The 22,929-nt window shown below is 43.8% G+C and overlaps 1 protein-coding gene across 1 annotated transcript in view; it reads left to right on the top strand.

Annotated features, from left to right (window-relative positions):
- LOC133453163 (disks large-associated protein 1-like) overlaps nt 1-22,929 on the top strand; it is a 181,122-nt gene that overhangs the window by 40,799 nt on the left and 117,394 nt on the right. Inside the window, exon 2 of the mRNA XM_061733057.1 lies at nt 1,031-2,540. Within this exon, the coding sequence (XP_061589041.1) occupies nt 1,143-2,540 (1,398 nt within the window). The 5' untranslated portion in view covers nt 1,031-1,142. The remainder of the gene's footprint in view (nt 1-1,030; nt 2,541-22,929) is intronic.

Here is a 22,929-nt window from a genome sequence, read left to right as displayed (position 1 = left end):
TTATATAAATATATATATATATATATATATTTTTTTTTTTTATCCCCAATCTTTTCCCCCATTTTCATCACCCGGTGCTCTACCTAAGTGACAGTCCTGGGCATTGCTCCCCTCTACCAACCCCGAGAGTTCCTCCACTGAGCTCAGGTCTCCTCCTTAACCTGAGGAGAGAGCAGGCCGGGTAAGAGACAGGGTGGGGATTCTCTAGCCGGACGTAGCGCGTGGGAAGGATCACGTGATCCAGCCAGATCCTCCTCACCCCATCTGGCGCCCCGGTTGGCCAGAGGGGGCAGTGCAGAGTCCAGGACTGCTGCATGTTTTTGTGAGGGTAGCTGCGCCACCACAATTTTTGTTAATAAAGTTTTGACTTACAGTACTTTTCTTCTTGTTTTTTTTTTTTGCATTTGCTGTAGCATTTTGTAGCATTTCCTGTAGCACAGCTGCATCAGATAGATACGTAAGTCAACCCCAGCCACTATCTTACCGTATATTCCGTGCGCCTTATATATAAAGAGAGTTTGAAAATAGGCCATTCATTGATGGTGCGTTTTATTGATGGTGCCTTATAATACGATGCATCTTATGGTGCGGAAAGTTGTTGTCACTCTTTTTTCTTCTGGGCAAAAATATTCTTATAAACCGACATGCCACTATCGATTATATTTGAGAACTGTAATGAACGATTCATCAAAGGGTCCCGTTCTTGAGTTGCTCGCTGAAGTTCATTGGCCATTGTCAACATTGTTGCTAAGCGACCAACGTTATTGACACAGGAAGGGACTATTTAGCCAATCAGAAGGCAGAACACAATGCACAATACACATCCGTGAAGCAGCGAGACCTTGAAAGGTGAAACGCGTTATAGCGAGGGATTACTGTATACCAAACAAGTTTATTTCAAGAGGTTCACATACTTTTTTTATTCCCACTGCTTGAAGTTATGTGTGATGCATATTCATTGTGTAACTTTTTTTTCCATTAGGCCTTTCATTAATGTTTGTGTTATTGCTTTTCTCCCCCTGTCTTCCAGAGTTTGCAGCTCTTCTTCCAGCGACAGTCCTCTGCATCCCCTTCTGTGACCTTGGGCGTGGCATTACTCACCCATTCATTCCTCTCTCCATTCATCCATCTCTCGCCCTGCCATGAAAAGCCTATCAGGTAGTCGGGGTCATCATCATGTGGTCACCTATGAACCCACATATGATCCACTGGGTCACCATGTTGACCACAAGCCATATTTGATCAGTCAGATGGACATGCCCGTCCCCATTCCCATGCCACATGCAGCTGAGTTGCCCTATTACAAAGCTCAACGTACCTCCTACCCCTCTGAAAGCAACAGCATTGTGCCGTATGGAACCTTCCCAAGGAGGTGCCACTCCACCTCCTCATCTCAACAACCTGAGGTAAAGGGTGATTGTGTGGCCATGGTACCGTATGTAGGAGGAGGGGGAAGAGGAGGAACGGGTGGAGGAGGCTATGGGGGTAAAACACAAACTCAGGTACCAATAAACTTTGTGGACGCATTTGACCAACAGCCCCCATTTTCCAGAGATGGCTACCATACACTGCAATACAAACGAGGAGTGCTGGCCAGCAGTGGTGGGATGGGGGCCAATGATAACAACAATGATAGCCCTGGGCGAATTCGACACTTAGTCCACTCAGTCCAGAAGCTCTTTACAAAGTCACATTCTTTGGAGGGGCCACACCACACACAGTCATCTAAAGGGGCCAATAATGGGAACATTAATGGTGGAGGTGGTGGTGGTGGTGCTTCAAGGGCTAGCCCAGAAGGTGTAACTCCATCAGTGGGGGTGCGGCACCGGAAACGCAGCAAAAGCCGTGAGCGCTGTCGATCTGCGGAGCCCAAGCATCGAAGCTATCACCACCACCCCCAGCTCCAGGGCACTGCCTCAGCTCCAGGCTCTGGATACTGGAGCTCAGATGACAACCTGGAACGGGAAGTGTGTCTTTACCACCCTCACCACCACCAACCTCCACCTTCACCCTCTCCCTCCATTTCCCCTTCACCTATTGCCACAACAATGGGCTGTTGCCCCGACAGCAACCTTGACACGTTTCCCCAGACGCCCCTCCCAAGTCTCACCTCTTCGCAATCCCAGCAGTACTTTATGATGGACCCCTATGGCACGCTTAATGAAAACACACACATCCACGCACGCCATGGCCACACATACCACCATTCTGTGCTGAAAGCCTCCCGGAGCAACAACGATGTGAAATATGCAGCTTCTTCGGCGTGTCTGCCTATTAGTGGTAGCAGCAATAACAGCGGTGGCGGTATCGGTGGAGGAAGTGGCCCGTTGATGCCACTTGGTCTTTTGGATGGACCTCTCATGAAGAAAGGGGCATGGTCTTCAAGCTTAACGGTGAGCAGGGCCCGAGAGGTCTACACCAACAACAGCAGCCACAGCCAGCTACGAGCCAGCGCAGGATCCGATAACCTAACACTAGATAGAGCTCTAGTCAAATCTAAGGGCAGTCAGCAGCAGGACCACCTTTTCCATTTTTTACAGGTAAATAATTCTTCCTATCAAAATCCAGTTAATCCTCCCCTTCCCCTATTTTGACTTCCCTGTCTCCACCACTTACTTTCCTCATCAATGTTTCTGGTCTAATGAGACTCAAGTCATACAATTCGGGAAAATCCTGCCACTCGTTTCAGTTGGTTGGATAGTAATTTTAAAGGTTTTGGAAATCCCACTCTCAAAATTCTTTTAAGGACATTTTAAGTTGGTTGGACTTTGCAGTATGAATGGTTGATCGTTACTGCCATTGTCATGTCAACAAAAGACTTTTATGATCATACGCAACTAGAAATCTAACTGCTGATTTAATTAGTTTGAGCTTTACATTTTAAACACTTTTTAAAATGTCTTAAATGCTATTTCTTTCACTTTTTAAATGTATTCTCTCTATCACATTATTTATATATCTGTATGAACACATCTCTTTTTTGAAGGTAGAGAACACATTATTTATTGACTTCTCTTCATTCTGAATGTTTAAAACATTTAAAACTTTTTTCTTTGTTTTTTAATCCAATCAAATAGAAGAAAGAATTAACTTGTATGTTGCATTTCTAAGACAAGCAGTGTCCGTGTCATTAGTGTCAATTTACAAACTACAGATTTTTCTACAGAAAGTTTAAAAGAGTGGTAACATAACCCATTCATGTCGGAATGGACATCTTTGACGAAGAGAAGCCACGTCAATAGTTTTTTTTTTTAATATATTTTTTATCGCAATGTTTTTCCCCATTTTATCACCCGGCTCCTACCTAAGTGACAGTCCTGGGCATTGCTTCCTCTACCAAACCCCGGGAGGGCCCTGCACTGAGCTCAAGTCTTCTTCTTAACCTGAGCAATGAGCAGGCCGCTTCTTTCACAGGGTGGGGCTTCTCTGGCCGGACATAGCGCGTGGAAGGATCACGTTATTCCGGCCAGATCCTCCCCACCCCATCTGGTGCCCTGGCTGGCCAGAGGGGGCAGTGTATGCTGCACTACCCCCCCACGTCCTTAGTGAGAAACTAAATTTGCAAAAATGGGTAGCTTGTCAATAGGGATGTCCTTATCCGATCACGTGATTGGAAATTGGGCCCAATCATGTTGTTTCAGACTTGATCGAAATCGGATGTTGCATCTCGATCAGGGATCGGATATATATTCTCATTATTTTGATCACCGCATCAAACATACTATGGAAAGAAATGCTGAACAACTGGTGTATCAACAAGCAACAGCTCCATTTAATTTTGCGTGACAAGGCTGCTGATATGAAGAAAGCTATTGGTGAGGTGGGAGCCCGGAGTGTGGACTGTGTCACGTAAAGTGAGTTCAATAAAGTTGTCTGTTTTTTGGTGATCTGTGCTTGCGCACAGTAGTGTTACAGCGGAGGCAAATAAATGAAAGTTAAGGTACAACAGTGATTGAAAACCAAACAAGGCTGTGTCGTCTTTCTAAGCTGAGCGTTATGAAAAAAGCCACAGGCTGTGTCGTGCATTCTTGTCGACTTTGCATGCACGAGGGCTTGCCTTCTCAATGCAACGTGATGGATACCCTGGCTGACATGAGGAACATTGTAGGTCACTTCTTTAAGCCGGAAAAGGACAGTAAGAAACTAGAGTATAGTCTAAAAACCACGTCACTGGCTTACTTTATGACACTGTTGCACCTTTATTTGAATATTTGTTTACAGGCCTACTGGGTATTTTAAGTTGAGCTGCTGTTTTTATTTAATTCAAATTTATATTTAAATTGGCACTACTTTTACTAGTTAATAGGGAACTATTGTTACTTGATTGTTCGAGCTACCTCAAAGAGAACTGCACTGTTTAAGTGCAAAATGATAAAATAAGGTGAGTAAATTAAAAATAGGGGGACAACCTTGATCTGTTTATTTTTCATTTTTTTATTTATTTAATGTGTTACGAAAGTATCGGATCGGGACTTGGTATTGATAATCAAAATCAAATGACTCGGAATCGGATCGGGGCCAAAAAAACCTGATCGGGACATCCCATACTTGTCAACAACCGGTATTGTTGTCCTGGAAGTTACTGTGAAACATCGTTCCTGCAGCAAGATATTGAACTGTTTGCCGGGAGTTTCTGTTCTTATTATCTACTGAGAGACTTCACCAGTGTTATTCTAACAGCAGTTTACATCCCGCCATCAGCTGGTACAGATGCTGCGTGTGACATCATCAGCTCTGCTGTTGGTAAGCTACAGACAACCGCCACTGGTGATTCCAAACAAATCTCTCTCGGCCGCATTTCCAATGTTATAACAGTTTCCACAAAACAAATCCAAAGTTGAGTTTTCTCTGGAGGAACATTCGACAAACGTCAGATATGCAAACAGCTCCTCTGCATATATAAATATAATGTATGTACAGTATATTGTACATGTTTATGGGCAGGCTATGGAATTAATATGTATGTATCCTGTATGTATGCATCCTGTATCAGTGCCACTCATAGATGGAGTTCTGTAAATGAGATCATGGCTAGTTCCTTTAGACTAATTCATGGATTTATTTAGAAGAAGGAATGTGCTTCTGTCCCTCTGGGAGATGTCCTCCAAGTGGAAGGGGGGCATCCTCCCAGACGGGAGATGGTGTTGCTGATCAGGTGAAACTGGACATTTTTATTTTTTATTCCTCTGCCTCCCTGGCTTTTTAAAGCTCATCTTCTCTATAGAAAAAAGATGTATGTGCCCTTTTTCTTTTTTAATTGCTGTCACAAATGCTGGTTATGCTGGTTATGAAACTTAATTCAAAGCACATTATTGGTTCATAATGCCTACTAATTGCCAGACGTTTTCCACACGCATGGGTAGTTATGCTAATTAACATTACAACAGAGCAACACTAAAAATCAAAGCAGGCAAGTGTTATTGCCTGATGAAAATCTTCAAATGAATGACACACTCAATCTGCATGATATGCAGATGGAATTGTTGAACTTTCAGATGATAACTAGTTTTGCGGTCAACAGAAATATAGGCACCCTGCCTCACCCTTACTCTCCAACAAAAAAACTGATCCCCAGCCAGGTGCAGGTGATATCAATCTATCAACTACCTTGCCCCAGTGAAACACCCAGACTCACACAGACACACCCATTACAACTAGTGGCACAGTGAGAAACTTCATCCCTGGCTCCTACAGTACAATTGCTTCTCCCCACCATATGCCTGCACTTTGCAGTGTGGTTTAATTTTTAGTATAAATGTGTTTATCTGTGTGTGTTTTTAGATAATCAGGCTGTGGGCATCTTGTAAAAGTTTCTTTGATTTTTCACATGCTTTCAAACGTTTCAAAATTAACTCCTGGAGGACCTTCCTGTTATCAATGCTTTCCCATCTCAAACCAGTTTCGGATATTTTTTTTTTTTTTACCTAGTCTGCACACATAATGGTTAATACCATGCTCGTAAAAACCTAAGGCATATATATATATATGTGCATTGTTACTATATTTAATATATATATATATATATATATATATATATATATATATATATATATATATATATATATATATATATATATATATATATATACATACATTCGCATACACATACATATACACATACAACCCCAGTTTTTTTTTTTGGGGGGGGGTGACATCCGCTGCTAAACCAGAAAGCAAGAACACATGGAGGCACACATCGAGCACTGGAAATCTGCAACAAAAACCACAAACGAAACACGAAACCGACACAGAACCGGCCAAAACACGAGCAGCAACCGTCCCAATCTCGAGATCCAATCACAATCTGAGCTAAGCTACCGCGATTAACTAACCCAAAAACTACAGAGCAAGCATGCAGGTGAACCAGCTAATGTGTATGTCTATGTGTGTGTGTGCGTGTATGTATATGTCTGTGTGGCTATGTGTGTGTGTGTGTGTGTATGTGTGTATATGTATGTGTGGCTATGTGTGTGCTTGTATGTATATGTCTGTGTGGCTATGTGTGTGTGTGTGTGTATATGTATGTGTGGCTATGTGTGTGTATCTATATGTCTGTGTGGCTGTGTGTGTGTATGTGTATGTGTGGCTATGTGTGTGTGTGTATGTGTATATGTTATGTCTGAGTGGCTGTGTGTGTGTGTGTGTGTGTGTGCGAGCATGTATATGTATAGGTGGCTGTGTGTGTGTGTGTGTGTGTGTTTGTGTGTGTGTGTGTGTGTGTGTGTGTGTGTGTGTATATATCTGCATGGCTATGTGTATGTATATGTGTGGCTATGTGTGTGTATGTATGCATGTATGTATGTAGTTTCGGATATTTTCAATAAATGATAACTCTCCTGCTTCTGCGCTTGTTATTCAGCCTTCAAACTTTTTTAAAACAGTTTTTAACTACATAGCTCCGGATGTACTGCAGATAATAAATACTTCTCTTCAAGCACGCCAGTTTCCCCAGGCCTTGAAAACTGCGGTTATAAAACCTCTTCTAAAAAAATCTAATCTGGATGCTACAACACTTAGTAACTAAAGGCCTATATCAAATCTGCCATCAATGCCCTGAGCACAGGAAGACTAACAATGGTAGTAGTAGCCCTTCACTCTCTTTTTTTTCAGTGCTCCTACCTAAATCAGTCCTGGGCATTGCTCACCCTCTACCAACCCCGGGAGGGCTCACATTGAGCTCAAGTCTCCTGCTTAGTTGAGGAGTGAGCAGGCCCCTTCTTTTCACCAGACAGGGTTAGGCTTCTCTGGCCGGACGTAGCGCGTGGAAGGATTATTCCAGCCAGATCCTCCCCACCCCATCTGGCGCCCCGGCTGGCCAGAGGAGGCAGTGTAGAGCCCAGGACTGTCGCATGTTTTTGTGAGGGTAGCTCACATTAGTTACCCAAGGGAACATGCTAACTCCACACACAATTAGTCCGCCTCAAGACAACTTTTGTTGTATTAGACGCTATATAAATAAAAAAAGAATTGAATTGAAAAACACAAAGGCCCTTTCGCCAACCCCACCCAGGTTGTGGGTGCTTAAGTCATGGGGGAACTTAACACACACTCAGCACCCACAGCGTCCCCGCCGAGAATTGAACCCAGGACCTTCTAGCTTTGAGATGGTTGCACTACCAGCTGCGCCCCGGTGCCCCCTTCCTTCACTCACTCTTGGCACTTTTGCACTAGGACTTACTGAGCCCGACTCGGCTCGTCACGCCTTTACCCGCCTCTACCCACCTCTACCCGTTTGCTTTTCCACAGCCAGGTGAGAAGTGGTCGGGTTGGGGTGAAGCTGCTGTGACGTACTCGATTGCGCAACCGCTTTGTTCATGTCGGCGCTGATGAGAAATCAGCTGGAGCCGCGAGCGGCTGAGAGTAAAACAGCCCGACTACATCCCTTTTTTAATTCTCTCGTCAGCCACCAGGTTTATGAACATCTGCACCTCAGAGTTGGATCACCAAACAGAGCTTTATAATAAAATCGCCGCGAGCCGCAGGTCGCTCTCGCACTGACTCCCGCTTCCTGATTCAAACGTCTGCCGGCCCCGCCCCCGACCAATCAGTGGCGCGGAGGGTGGTGACGTCAGAAATAGTCCCGGCTCAGCCCGCAAAGAACCTCGCCAGAATGGTTACAGAAATAGTATCGGCTTGGAGGGGCTCTACCCGTCTCAGCCCCTAGTGCAAACGTGCAAGACGGGGCCGCACCGAGCCGACATAAACCCCCCGAGCAATTATTATATAAACAATGGCAGGTAAAAACTCCCATAGTGGGAGAAAAGCCTTAAGCCAAACAGTGGCAAGGAAAAACTCCCCTTTAGGAGGGAAGAAACCTTGAGCAGGACCAGGCTCATAAGGGGGGACCCTCCTGCCGAAGGCCAGACTGGGGGAGTCAGGGACGTCAGCAGCACACAGCAGGCAGGTGGAAGCAGCAGCGGGATGACCAGAGGTGGTGGGGGGGGGTCAGCAGCACACAACAGTCATATGGAAGCTGCAGCGGGATGACAAGAGGGGGTGGGGGGTGCAGGCAGGCGGAAGCAGCAACAGCAGACATCCACGTAGGCAGGTGGAAGCAGCAACGGGATGACCGGGGATGGGGGGGAGGGCCGGGAACACAGGCCAGAACGCAACTCCCGAGGCTCCAGCCTGCAAACATACACAAAAGAGAAAAAAGGGGGCCGGCACAAGAAACTACAGGAACGATGGACAAAAATGATAACTATGAGATATTTATAATAAATAAAAATGGTAATGGAGAAGAGAGGCAGGGAAAAGGAGAGGAGAAGAAGGGTGAGAGGCACCGCCCAGCGGATCATGTCGGTGCCACCCTGCAGCATAAGCCTATAGCAGCATATCTACCGCGAAGCTATATTTGAGACTAACTATTATAGTTTTGTTCTATAGCTGCGACTATGACTACTGACTCTAACACACTAGAGTTTACACTACCTAGAGATTTACCAACACCAGCTAGAGGTTTACTGAATACTAACTATAGGCTTTACTAAACAGAAAGGTTTTAAGTTTAGTTTTAAAGGTGGAGGTGGTGTCAGCCTCCTTAACCCAGATTGGAAGTTGGTTCCAAAGTAATGGTGCCTGATAGCAGAACGCCCGCCCTCCAAATCTACATTTAGATACTCTAGGAACTACGAGTAAACCTGCACCCTGGGAGTGGAGAGCTCGGCCAGGAACATAAGGCACTATCAAATCTTGTAAATACTGCGGAGCTAAGCCGTTTTGGGCTTTATATGCAAGTAATAAAATTTTAAATTGAATTCTGAATTTTACAGGTAGCCAATGGAGCGACGCTAACACTGGAGAGACGTGGTCTCTCCTGCTGATTCCTGTCAGCACTCGTGCTGCTGCATTCTGGATCAGCTGGAGCCTATTCAGCAAATTACTTGGACATCCTGCTAACAACACATTACAGTAATCCAGTCTAGAAGATACAAACGCATGAACTAGTTTTTCTGCATCCCTGTGCGAGAGGATTTTCCTAATTTTTGCAATATTACGGAGATGGAAAAACGCTATTTTACAAACCTGATTAACATATGGTTTAAACGACAAATCCTGATCGAAAACAACACCAAGGTTTCTCACAGTTGCACTGGAAGCCATCACAACACCATCTAGTCCCTTCCTAAGATGCTCTGGACCAAGAATGATAAACTCTGTTTTATCTGAATTTAGAAGCAAGAAATTTCTGGACATCCAGTCCTTGATGTCCCTAAGACATGCCTGAAGTTTAACTAACGGTTCTGTTTCATCTGGCTTCATAGACAAATAGAGCTGCGTATCATCAGCATAGCAATGAAAGTGTATGCCGTGATTCTGGATTATACTTCCCAACGGCTGCATGTATAAACTGAACAAGATTGGCCCTAGCACTGAACCCTGCGGAACACCATAACAGACCCTTGACTGTTCTGAAGAAACCTCATGTACATGAACAAACTGGAACCTGTCAGATAGGTATGATTTAAACCAACGTAGAGCTGTCCCTTTAATCCCAACAACATGCTCTAACCTGTGCAGTAAAATGCCATGATCAACAGTGTCAAAAGCAGCACTGAGGTCCAGTAAAACCAATATGGACACTAATCCCTTATCTGAGGCCAGACCACATTCCTTCACTTCAATTGTAGTTGATTTGAAAACATAGTTAGTTTAGTAAAGTCCCACATGAAGAGGCCATCCCTGACACGTTAGGCCATGTGCAGTTTATGCACTGTCTGAGGTGGTCCACTGACGATGCAGACTACCAAACAGTCCTTGCATACCAGGAGAAAAAAGAATGCATTTGACTGCTTTATACGGACGACAGCATTTTTATTCATTTCCACTTCATTAATCCCCAAAGTGAAATTCATTAATATTGTCCTTTCCAGGCTGGCTCATGAAGCCATCACCCTCAGACTGACACCTGCCCTCTGTCATTGGGCTGGTAGAGAGATGGGAGACAACCTGGACACTGAGAAACCACTTGTTGACTAGAGGAGCCAATATTTCCAGCAGCTGGCAAAGCGTTGCTGTATCTCTGCACTTCTGTGTCCTGAGGAACTTGAGCTTAAGTGTATTCTGAGGACTGTAGCAGACGATTTCAATCTGTCCAATATTACCAGCCGAGCAAATTCTCCAAGTTTGTCAATACCAGGTGTATTGCCTTTTTTTTCACAAAAAAATGGTTTGATCGGCTCATACGGATCCATTATAATCTGCTGCTTGCACAAGCAGCATGTATATTTTCCATCTCTGATTCAAAAGATCAGTGACCAACGTCATGCCCTGCTTTAGAAAGCTCTACATGTACATGTACTATGCTTGGCTACAAACGGCTTAACATAGCCTCACCCTCTCCCCCTGGTTTGTCGTTCATGTGTGGACAAAGCTGAACTCAGAAGGGTATGTCAGACATGCTACATTTCTTAATTCTCCATTTGTGCAACTACCTTCTGGTCGAGGGAGGATAAAGTGTTAATAATATCTGATGGGGGCAGATGTCGGCTATGGGCAGTAGATCCAGCTGGGCCTGTTCCCTTCTGCAGCAGTAGTCTTACCTGCTCTCTATAATGATGCTGCCTCAAGCCATCAGAACAGTGTTCCCAAGGAAACAGCTTACATTGTGCACTGTAGAAAACAAAGTGGGTTATTTGTAGACGCTGTCTGTACTAAGTCACTGTGAATATCATGTGCACAGGAACCCGTTTCTTCAGACATGGATGGGGACAGGAACGTGCAGAGTGTGCGATAATGATGCACAGATAGATGCAGATAGACAGATAGACAGCAACGATGGTCTGCTTCTCAACATCATTGCAGTGGATGTGGAGCTGCTTGTGCATTTGGAGCTGCTGTGGAGCCAGTGCGTGGGTGAGAGGCTCTGCTGATGATACTCCAGCTGGTCCTTTCTCCACATTTCCTTTTTATAGCTAATCTGCTCATTTGTCCCCCTTTGACGTCACACATCTAAAGAGGCAGAGAGATTTCTGCAGATGTGTTCAGCCTCTTCATCTTCCTCATCCTTCACAATCAGTCACAGGGTGATGCACATTTCCTGTTTGTCCCTGATATTGTTATTCATATAAAGCTGAAGTTATATATTCATTAATTGGTTTACAAAACATGTACATGAATATGGTGTTGAAAAAAGAGAGGTACAGTAAAAAAATCGAGAATCATTAACATGTACAATAACATGGCTGATTTGGAAACATCCTCTGTTTCTTGGGCAGAGATTAGATCCTGGATTTGTGAAGCAAGAAAAGCTCATATGATGCTGCCTCTGCGAGGGATGTTAGTGACGTGCCAGTGGATTGGCTGTAAATCAAACTGGATTGTACATTACAGCCACTGACTACCCCCTAACAAACTGCCAATATTACTGAATATGGGAGGGTACCTAGACCAGGACCTTTTCACCTCCTCTTTTTGGAAATCTATTCTATATTGCCCCATTTATCAATGCATCAGATTCTTTTTTTCTCTTTTGACATGTTTGGAGTCTGGCTGTTTTGAAAATTAAATATATATATATTCTAATGGTATCCATACTATTTCACATTCTTTGGGTACTTTTGTGTGTTGCCTGTGCACACAACTATAACAGCAACTATAACCCGTTTATGCACGTGGACAGGAAGAAGACAAGCTGCTGAAGATCAAACTGAGCACCACAATGAACATTCGAGAAGAAATATAGGTAGTTTTAGTGATTTTTGTGGCATGTTTGCTAGTCTAAATTTTTTTTAAATTGCTGATCAACTGGGATTTTGACCCAGGTAGTAACTGAAATGACCACTGTTTACAAAGACAGACTGCACGAGACAATGTCAGGACACCACATGGACTCTGGAAGAGAGGTCCCGCCATAGTAGAAGATGACACTAGCACCACCCCTGTCAGAACAACAGACTTTGGCGAGAGCTCACAAGGGCCCACCAGATCTTGATGCTGATGCAGCTTGCAGCTCCACAGAAAAAAATTGAAAGGTCCTAAACTCTCATCAACATACATATCTAGGGTGATTGTCATACTAATTTCAGGTATTCTGGGAGGAGGAGAAATGGAGATTCTTTATTTCCGTTTCCTAAATACAAACAAATCAGAGTTAAATGCTTTAGATTAAACTGCCACTTTAATGTCCAGAAGATTAACAAGGTGGGGGCACTTACCGATGGGTCAGTTTCTGCTGCCACAACAATATTGAAGCATTGAGCCTTCCAGTTCAGGCTGGTGCTGAATATACTTCTATATTTCAACATGCTACATTTTCTTTACATCATTGTCCATGTCAAGTGTCAAAGCCCTCTTTCCAGCTATTTACGGAATCTAGAAAATGCACCATCCATAAAAAGAAAAATTTGAATCCTTTCATGAATTGTGTAATACATCAACAGTAAAACATTGTGGGACTATCCATGTTTGCAGATTCGCAGTTTAGAAGAATGGTCAAAACATTTACTCTGACTGAAAGTCATGTATTTTCCAATACAAGCATCTTGAGCTTTTAAAGTATTAGACAAAACATTCAGCCATGAATATGTATATAGTATGTATATGTTGGGGATAAACCTCCCTAGTGGTGTTCACAACCGTGAGAGGCCTACCATCAGCAGCAAACCCTGACCATGTGGTTCAAGACAAAGAAACCCTCTAAATGACTCAAAGGCCCAGCTTTGCTCCATTTATGATGCCTAGGTGATAAGGAATTGGCCTATCATTGAGCATTGACCCCAAAACACAGCATACCAAACTGATGTGCAGCAGTTGTCTCTAGGTTCTTTCCAGAGACCAGAACATGACCCACGAGCAATTATTACATAAACAACAGCAAGTAAACACCCCCCTTTAGGAAGGAAGAAACCTGGATCAGGACGTGGATCATTAGGGGGCACCCTCCTGCTGAAGACCTGCCGGGTAGAGCAGGAAAATACAGTTAAAATAAGATGAAGAACAGAGAAAGGCTAGACAGATATGTTGTCAAAGGTACCAAAGACCAGATATACTGTATTAGTATTAGCAACTACAGTCTGTCTGTAACGGAGTGACCCACAAACGTTCCGAGCCCCAGACATGTTGGACGAGGGATCTGTGCATGGCAATGTGAGCATTCATGTCGTCGGGGGGTGCACGGGTTCCTCCTTCAGACCTACTCAGAGCCAAAGGAAGCCGAGCTGCAGTACCGACCAGTGGCGGCTGTTTTAGTTTTCTCTAGGGAGGGCTAAAACAAACTCCAAAATGGACATATACAAAAAAAGCAAGCAAATAATGTACTAAAGTATCACGTCAGTGTATTTGAATAAATGAAATGAACAATAGCAACATAATTATGACATGCAGTGTTTTATTTTTTTGTACATAAATGTTTTCCTCTATCTTAAAGAGAAGCACATTTCTCAATTACAAAACTACACATAGACAACAACTAACTAAACATTAACTTCAGATTATGTGTGTGTGTGTGCGTGCGTGCGTGCGTGCGTGCGTGCGTGCGTGCGTGCGTGCGTGCGTGCGTGCGTGTGCGTCACAATGGCTGTTACACGTGGTGAGGCAAAAGAAAAGATGGCTGACAAAGTCACCCAAGACAATGGAAATAATTTCTAACTAATGGAAAACCAAGTTCAATGTGAAACTGACTTCACATATGCGCTCTGGTCATTCAACTGGGAAATGAGGAAGGGCTTTGTTTTCTGTTGTGGAAGAGCATGTCATCAAGATCCAGCAACGTGGATGCAACAGTAGAAAAACAATAAAATAAACAAACACACTTAAACTAATAAACACATTTGTGACGGGATCACCGGTCCGGCTCACAACGTAAAACAAAGCTAGTTAAATGTGTTAACGATGTTTCTCTGCCCAGACCATTTGTATCTAGAATTCTGGAAAAAGTAGTTGCAAGTCAGTTATGTGACCATTTGTATAGAAAGTCGAGTCACAAATGACCTTCTTATGGCCTCAGATAAGGGATTAGTGTCCATACTGGTTCTACTGGACCTCAAATAAGGGATTAGTGTCCATACTGGTTCTACTGGACCGCAGTGCTGCTTTTGACACTGTAGATCATGGCATTTTACTGCACAGGTTAGAGCATGTTGGGATAAAAGGGACAGCTCTACGTTGGTATAAATCATATCATACTCTTTCGCAGCAAGCTTACGGCTGTAGCTTGCTTATTTGGTAACGTATTGCGTCACGCATCGCGTCACTTGTCTGTTGCCGTTGCATGGTGGTGCAGGCTCTGATCTCTCCAGACTTTTTTGTCTAAACTTAGATTGTTTTCTTGTAAAATAATACTATATCTGGTAAATCTCTGTCTTTATTTCAACACTCAAACATTTTTCTCTTCTGTAACTTTCATTGTCACCATTCACCGATACATTTCCTGTCTGTTAGCCTCTGTTAGCCTCTTAGCATGGCCTCCTCTTCTCCCACCATTTCACCTCCTTGCTGCTCAGTGTGTGAAATGTTTAGCTATTCCTCTGCCTCCTTTAGTGAAGACGGTAAGTGCTTGAAGTGTAGTTTATTTGTAGGATTGGAGGCGAGGCTCAGTCAGTTAGAGGTGCGGTTCTACAAACTTGACCATAGTCCGGTAGACTCGTCAGCTAGCCAGGCTAAGTTAGCGGCGGACCGACCTGTAGCAGCTTCTGGTAGCCGCTCCCCTGCAGCTCCCGAGCAGCCGGCCAGGCAGGGCGGCTGGGTGACGGTTCGGAGGAACCGTAGTCCTAAAGAAGAAAAACGGAAACATGGAACACCACCACCCGCTTCATGTGTCTAACCAATTTTCCCCACTCAGCGACACACCCTTTGAGAAGCCGACCCTGGTGATTGGCGACTCCATAGTCAGGCATGTGAGGCCGACTCCAGCGACCATAGTTAAGTGTATCCCGGGGGCCAGAGCGGGCGACATTGAAGCAAATTTGAAGCTGCTGGCAAAGAGTAATCGTAAATTCTTCAAGTTATCATACATTTCGGAGCTAATTACTCCCGTCTACGCCGGTCGGAGGTCACTAAAATGAACATTGTCTCGGTGTGTATCTACGCCAAAACCATGATGGACTCCGTAGGTTTTTCTGGTCCCCTCCCCAATCTGACCAGCGATGACATGTTTAGCTGCATGTTATCGCTCCGCCGCTGGCTGTCTCGGTGGTGTTCAGAAAACGACGTGGCCTTCATTGACAATTGGAAGATGTTTTGGGGAAAGCCCGGTCTCATTAGAAGAGACGGCATTCATCCCACCCGGGATGGTGCTGCTCTTATTTCGAGTAATTTCGCCAGTTTTATTAGACACTCGCCTTGACAATCCAGGGTCCAGGCCAGGATGCAGAGCTGCAGTCTTTCACACTTCTCTGCTACTTCTCGAGGACCAACGCCTGCCAATAAAACTGTAGGATTGCATTATGTAATTTTTTTTTAATATATATTTTTATCCCAGTTTTTTTCCCTTATTTTATCACCCAGTGCTCCTACCTAAGTAACAGTCCTGGGCATTGCCATCCTCTACCAACCCCGGGAGGGCCCTGTACTGAGCTCAGGTCTCCTCCTTAACCTGAGGAGTGAGCAGGCCGCATCTTTTCACCAGGCAGGGTGGGGCTTCTCCGGCCGGACGTAACACGTGGAAGGATCACGTTATTCCAGCCAGATCCTCCCCACCCCATCTGGCGCCCCGGTTGGCCAGAGGGGGGCTTGCCCAGGACTGTGTGCATGTTTTTGTGAGGGTAGCTCACATTGCTACCCAAGGGAACACGGGCAGGGGGCATGCAAACTCCACATAGAAAGGCCCTTTCGCCAACCCCACCCAGGGTGTGGGCACTGAAGTCATGGGGAAACTAACAAGCACTTCAGCGCCCTCAGCGTCCCCGGTGGGAATCAAACCCAGGATCTTCTTACTGTGAGACGGCTTGCATTATGTAATTGGCGACTCTAACCAGGTGCCTAGCAAAATAGACGTGGTTGCAGTTCCCCGCCCTCCAAAAGTTCACCATGTGCAGCGTTATAGAGGCGTTAACCTTGTAAAAATTAAAACAAATGCGCATTTGGTACCAATAAGAGACCGAAAAATTAGATGCAGACTACTAAATATATGATCCTTAAGCTCCAAGTCTCTGTTAGTAAACGATATAATTACAGAGAGCAGGAGTGATATTTTCTGTTGAACAGAAACATGGCTACAGGAGGAAGAGTATGTATGTCATCATATTCCTAGAAGCACGGGCCGAGGGGGGGGGGTCGCAGCACTTAACTCCAGTCTCCAAACAAAAACTGAACCTACATGTAAGTGCAAGTATAATACATTTGAAAGCCTCACGCTTAGTCTGAAATTTCCGAGCTTGAAATCAGAGAAGCCAGTTTTGCTGGTGCTGGTGCTGGTGCGGATCTAGAGTTTCTGTCGGAATTTTCAGATTTCCTTTCTGGATTATTGATCAGTACAGATAAATTCATCATAGTGGGTGACTTTTATATTCATATGGATGTTGAAAGCGATAATCTTAAATTAGCTTTCAATTCTCTTCTAGAATCGATTGGTATCTCTCAAAAAGTGTTTTAATCATACCCTGGATCTCATTCTCACCTATGGTGTTGAAACTGATGATCTGTTGGTGTCACCTGTAAACTCCCTTTTATCCGACCATTATTTAATAATGTTTGACTTTAATATTGTCGATGTGAAGTGCAAAATAGGAGGTATTATTTTAGCAGATGTTTGTCTGATGAAGCTATCGCTAAATTTAGGGGGCCATTGCTCATTTTACGACAGTGAAAAATAGTGAAGTAGTCGAGGCCAGTGACCTGGGTTCTACCTCTGCAGATGTTGATTTCCTTGTTAGTAACACTACTGATTTGTTGCATTCAGCTTTAGATGAAGTTGCTCCTTTGAAAAGGATGGTTTCCAACCACAGGAGCTTAACTCCCTGGTATAATTCAGATATCCGCATGTGGAAACAAAACGTGCGTAAAATGGAAAGGAAGTGGTACTCTTGTAAGTCTGTAGACTCCTATCGTGAATGGAAAGATATTCTAATAGTATATAAAAAAGCCATTCGCAAAGCCAGAACAGGTTATTATTCATCATTGATAAAGGGTAACAAAAGTAACCCATGTTTTCTGTTCAGCACTGTAGCCAGGCTGACAAAGAGTCACAACTCTGTTGAGCCGTGCATTCCTGCAGCTCTCAGTAGTGAAGACTTTATGAGCTTCTTTAACAGTAAAATCACGTGAATTAGAGAAGAAATCAACCAGCCGGTTGTGGGCGTTTCTTCAGCTTTAGCGACTTCTCTAGGCTCTGACTTGACTCTGGACTGTTTTGATCCTATAGACCTCCCTGAGCTGACCTCACTCGTCAATAGAGCCAAGTCTACCACATGTATGTTAGACCCCATCCCGACTCGAATATTCAAAAAAAAATTGTCTCTTATTGGTGCGACATGCATATTAGGTTAATTGGTGGTTCTAAATTGCCCGTAGGTGTGAGCGTGAGTGTTGTTGTGAGCATGGTTTGTGTGTTTATATGTGGCCTTGTGATGGACTGGTGACCTGTCCAGGGTGTAACCCCTGCCTCTCACCTGAAATGAGCTGGGATAGGCTCCAGCAGACCCCCGTGACCCCGCAAGGGATAAAGCGGGTATAGATAATGGATGGATGGATGGATGGATTGGTGCGACAATACTGGACCAGATCAACCTATCCCTAAACTTAGGATATATACCACAGGTTTTCAAAGTTGCAGTAATTAAACCTTTACTTAAAAAGCCTTCTCTTGACCCAGACACCTTAGCTAATTATAGGCCAATTTCCAACCTTCCATTTGTATCTAAAATTCTGGAAAAGGCAGTTTCAAGCCAGTTATGTGACTATTTGTATAGAAATTATCTGTTTGAAGTCTTTCAGTCAGGGTTCAGAATGCATCATAGCACAGAGACAGCACTGGTTCGAGTCACGAATGACCTTCTTATGGCCTAAAATAAGGGATTAGTATCCATACTGGTTCTACTGGACCTCAGTGCTGCTTTTGACACTGTAGATCATGGCATTTTACTGCACAGGTTAGAGCATGTTGTTGGGATTAAAGGGACAGCTATACGTTGGTTTAAATCATATCAATCTGACAGATTCCAGTTTGTTCATGTACATGAGGTTTCTTCAGAACAGTCAAAGGTCTCTTATGATTTTCTGCAGGGTTCAGTGCTAGGGCCAATCTTGTTCAGTTTATACATGCAGCCATTGGGAAGTATAATCCAGAATCACGGCATACACTTTCATTGCTATGCTGATGATACGCAGCTCTATTTGTCTATGAAGCCGGATGAAACAGAACCATTAGTTAAACTTCAGGCATGTCTTAGGGACATCAAGGACTGGATGTCCGGAAATGTCTTGCTTCTAAATTCAGATAAAACAGAGGTTATCATTCTTGGTCCAGAGCATCTTAGGAAGGGATTAGATGGTGTTGCGATGGCTTCCAGTGCAACTGTGAGAAACCTTGGTGTTGTTTTCGATCAGGATTTGTCGTTTAAACCATATGTTAATCAGGTTTGTAAAATAGCCTTTTTCCCTCCCCGTAATATTGCAAAGATTAGAAAGAAATCCTCTCGCAGAGTGATGCAGAAAAACTAGTTCATGCGTTTGTATCTTCTAGACTAGATTACTGTAATGTGTTGTTAGCAGGATGTCCAAGTAATTTGCCGAATAGGCTCCAGCTGATCCAAAATGCAGCAGCGCGAGTGCTGACAGGAATCAGCAGGAGGGACCACATCTCTCCAGTGTTAGCGTCGCTCCATTGGCTACCTGTAAAATTCAGAATCCAATTTAAAATTGTATTACTTGCGTATAAAGCCCAAAACAGCTTAACTCCGCATTATTTGCAAGAGCTGATAGTGCCTTATGTTCCTGGCAGAGCTCTCCGTTCTCGGAGTGAAGGTTTACTCGTAGTTCCTAGAGTATCCAAATGTAGATTTGGAGGGCGGGCGTTCTGCTATCAGGCACCATTACTATGGAACCAACTTCCAATCTGGGTGGGATGGTCTGGGAGGCTGACACCACCTCCACCTTTAAAACTAAACTTAAAACCTTTCTGTTTAGTAAAGCCTATAGTTAGTGTTTAGTAAACCTCTAGTTAGCATAAACTCTTGTATGTTAGAGTCAGTATTCATAGCTGTAGCTATAGAACAAGACTATAATAAAGGGACTATAACATCTTTTGTGTGGATGTCTGTGTGGATGTCTGCTATATGCTTGCTGACCTCCTGGCCTGCCCCCCCCAATCCCGGCCACCTCAGTGTACCTGCGTGAAGCTGGCCCCCCACCCCACGCAAAATTCAGTGAAAATATTCTCAATCGTTTGTGCTGTGTTAGTGCTGGTTTGTGCAGAAATAAATTTCGTTTGTGCTGCTTTAGTTTTGAAGATATCACGTTATTTTCCAAAGGTCATTCAAAGTTCACGTAGCCCCCCAACTTTGTCCAAAATAAACCAAAATGGTCTAGTTTGTTTGTGCTGCGTTAGTGCTGGTTTGTGCAGAGAAAAAAATTGTTAGTGCTGCTTTAGTTTTGAAGATATAACCGGTTTATGACACAATGACGTCACTGCAGCTCCCCGTGAAGCTGGCCCCCCACCCCACGCAAAACTCAGTGAAAATATTCGCAATCGTTTGTGCTGCGTTAGTGCTGTTTTGTGCAGAAATAAATGTTGTTTGTGCTGCTTTAGTTTTGAAGATATAACCGGTTTATGACACGATGACGTCACCGCAGCCCCCCGACTCTGTCCAGGTGCAGATATTAGATCAGGGTTTTGAGAACCATTTAAAAACGATTTTAATATTTTAGAGCTAAAGAACAAAGACCTCCCGATGGTTTACGGTACAAACGCAAGTTTTTCCCGCACAAAAAAGATACAAACATTGTTGAAATGTATACAAAAAACTTTATTGAACATTGAGTTGATAAACAGAGCAAAAGCTGGATGATGACGTTGTCTATAAATTTATCATGAGACCACAACACAGCTCTTAAAACAATACAAAAGCTTTCTATCTATGATTAATTATTGATGGAATTTGACAAAAAAACACATTTATTACCCCCCTTTGTGTTATAAACATGTAATAAATGTGTTATAAATTAGTAAATAACTGAAAAGACCCCCCCTTTGTGTTATACTCATGTAATAAATGTGTTATAAATTAGTAAATAACTGAAAAGACCCCCCCTTTGTGTTATAAACATGTAATAAACATGTTATAAATTAGTAAATAACTGAAAAGACCCCCCTTTGTGTTATAAACATGTTATAAACATATTATAAATTAGTAAATAACTGAAAAGACCCCTCTTTGTGTTATAAACATGTAATAAATGTGTTATAAACATGTTATAAATTAGTAAATAACTGAAAAGACCCCCCCCTTTGTGTTATAAACATGTTATAAACATATTATAAATTAGTAAATAACTGAAAAGACCCCCCCTTTGTGTTATACTCGTGTAATAAATGTGTTATAAATTAGTAAATAACTGAAAAGACCCCCCCTTTGTGTTATAAACATGTAATAAACATATTATAAATTGGTAAATAACTGAAAAGACCCCCCCTTTGTGTTATAAACATGTTATAAACGTTATAAATTAGTAAATAACTGAAAAGACCCCCCCCCTTTGTGTTATAAACATGTAATAAATGTGTTATAAACATGTTATAAATTAGTAAATAACTGAAAAGACCCCGCCTTTGTGTTATAAACATGTAATAAATGTGTTATAAACATGTTACAAATTAGTAAATAACTGAACCTACCCCCCCCCCCCCTTTGTGTTATAAACACATTATAAATTAGTAAATAACTGAAAAGACCCCCCTTTTGTGTTATAAACAACCATTTTGGTTTATTTTGGACAAAGTCGGGGGCTGCGTGAACTTTGAATGACCTTTGAAAAATAACATGATATCTTCAAAACTAAAGCTGCACAAATCAGCACTAACGCAGCACAAACGATTGAGAATATTTTCACTGAATTTTGCGTGTGGTGGGGGGCCAACTTCACGCAGGTCCTCAGTGTCTGCTGTCTACATCTGCTTGTATACTCATCCCTGTAGTGCACCAGTTAGCCATTGTGTCTGTGTCTCTCCTTTCTCTGTTCTTCATTCTCTCTGTCTGTTTTCTGTTTTTCTTGTCTGCCCCGCTGGCCTCCGGCAGGACGGGTCCCCCCTTATGAGCCTGGTCATGCTCAAGGGGGGGGCATCTGCGAAGATGTTTCACATCCAGCTTCTCTGAAACGTCCTACTCTCAAATGACATTTTCAGTGACTTCACTGAATTTAATTTGTGTTTCTCCATTTTGCTTCTTCCTTTGTTGTCCGTCTCCAACTCCCACTCAAACTTACTCTGCTGCACCTTGTGAAAGATGGCAGAGACAAAGCATGGGTGGTGGTATGTAAATCCAGCTGCATTCAAATGTAGCTTTGCGCTCAGCAGGGCAGCGCCCTGACAAGCTCCTATCTCTTGTATTGAAGAGAGGCATCTGCTCATGTACAACTTAGAACGAGAGTTTACGGGCAAAGATTCTTGCACCCCAGGGAGGTAACACGTGACTAATCAGTAACTTTAGACCCGTGATTCCCAACCCCCGGTCCCCGGACCAGTACCGGGCCGTAGAGCCGTTACTACTGGGCTGTGAAATGGCTTGTGTTCCGATCATAATTAGGGCTGCAACGATTCGTCGACGACTCCCTGCGGGAGGCGCCATGTTTTACTTGCGCAATGCATTCTGGGGGCGATGACGTACAACGGTGGCTCTGGGAAGATAAGCCACGTTGGTTTAACTGGGACAGGTATCTAAAACATAGATCAGCAGCACTCTCCCGGCCGTGGAGGCTGACGAGGGAGCCCATAAGACGTCTCGGTTCAGGCAAACTGGATCAAAGTTCTGTGATGCACGGGAGATCTGCAAAAATGATCAAAGTCGTGCGCATCTTACCAGTGCATTAGGCTACGGCGTCAACGGCGTAGGCTCCTGCGTAGACGGCGTAGGCTACGCCGTCTACGCAGGAGCCTACGTAGCCGTAGACGGCGTAGCCGTGGCTCTATGAGCCTGCAGCGCTCCGCCATCCGCTCTCCGCTCTCCGCTCTCGCCGGGATGGAGCAGCGGTGGGGAGGATGCAGGTTTGGGTGGGCATAGCCCACCCCTGCCCCCCCTAAAACCGGCCTCGGTGCTGGTTTACCGTTTGATGACAGACCAGAGGCTGAGGGGACTGGCCCGGGACTTTGACGAAACGGGAGGCGCAGACTTCGTGTCAAATAGGCAAGAACATCTTTATTTAATTTAATGTCGCCAGATCTGGCTGGGGTTTTTATTGTAGCATCGGCTATCTGCTAGTTGAAACGTGTGGTCTGTTAGTCTATCTGAGTTTTATGGTGTTTTTATAGTTCATGCTTTATGGTGCAGCACTTTTTTT

The sequence above is a fragment of the Cololabis saira genome, chromosome 10 (assembly GCF_033807715.1).
Source record: "Cololabis saira isolate AMF1-May2022 chromosome 10, fColSai1.1, whole genome shotgun sequence".
Taxonomy (NCBI): Eukaryota; Metazoa; Chordata; class Actinopteri; order Beloniformes; family Belonidae; genus Cololabis; species Cololabis saira.
This window is presented reverse-complemented; position numbering and strand designations above follow the sequence as displayed.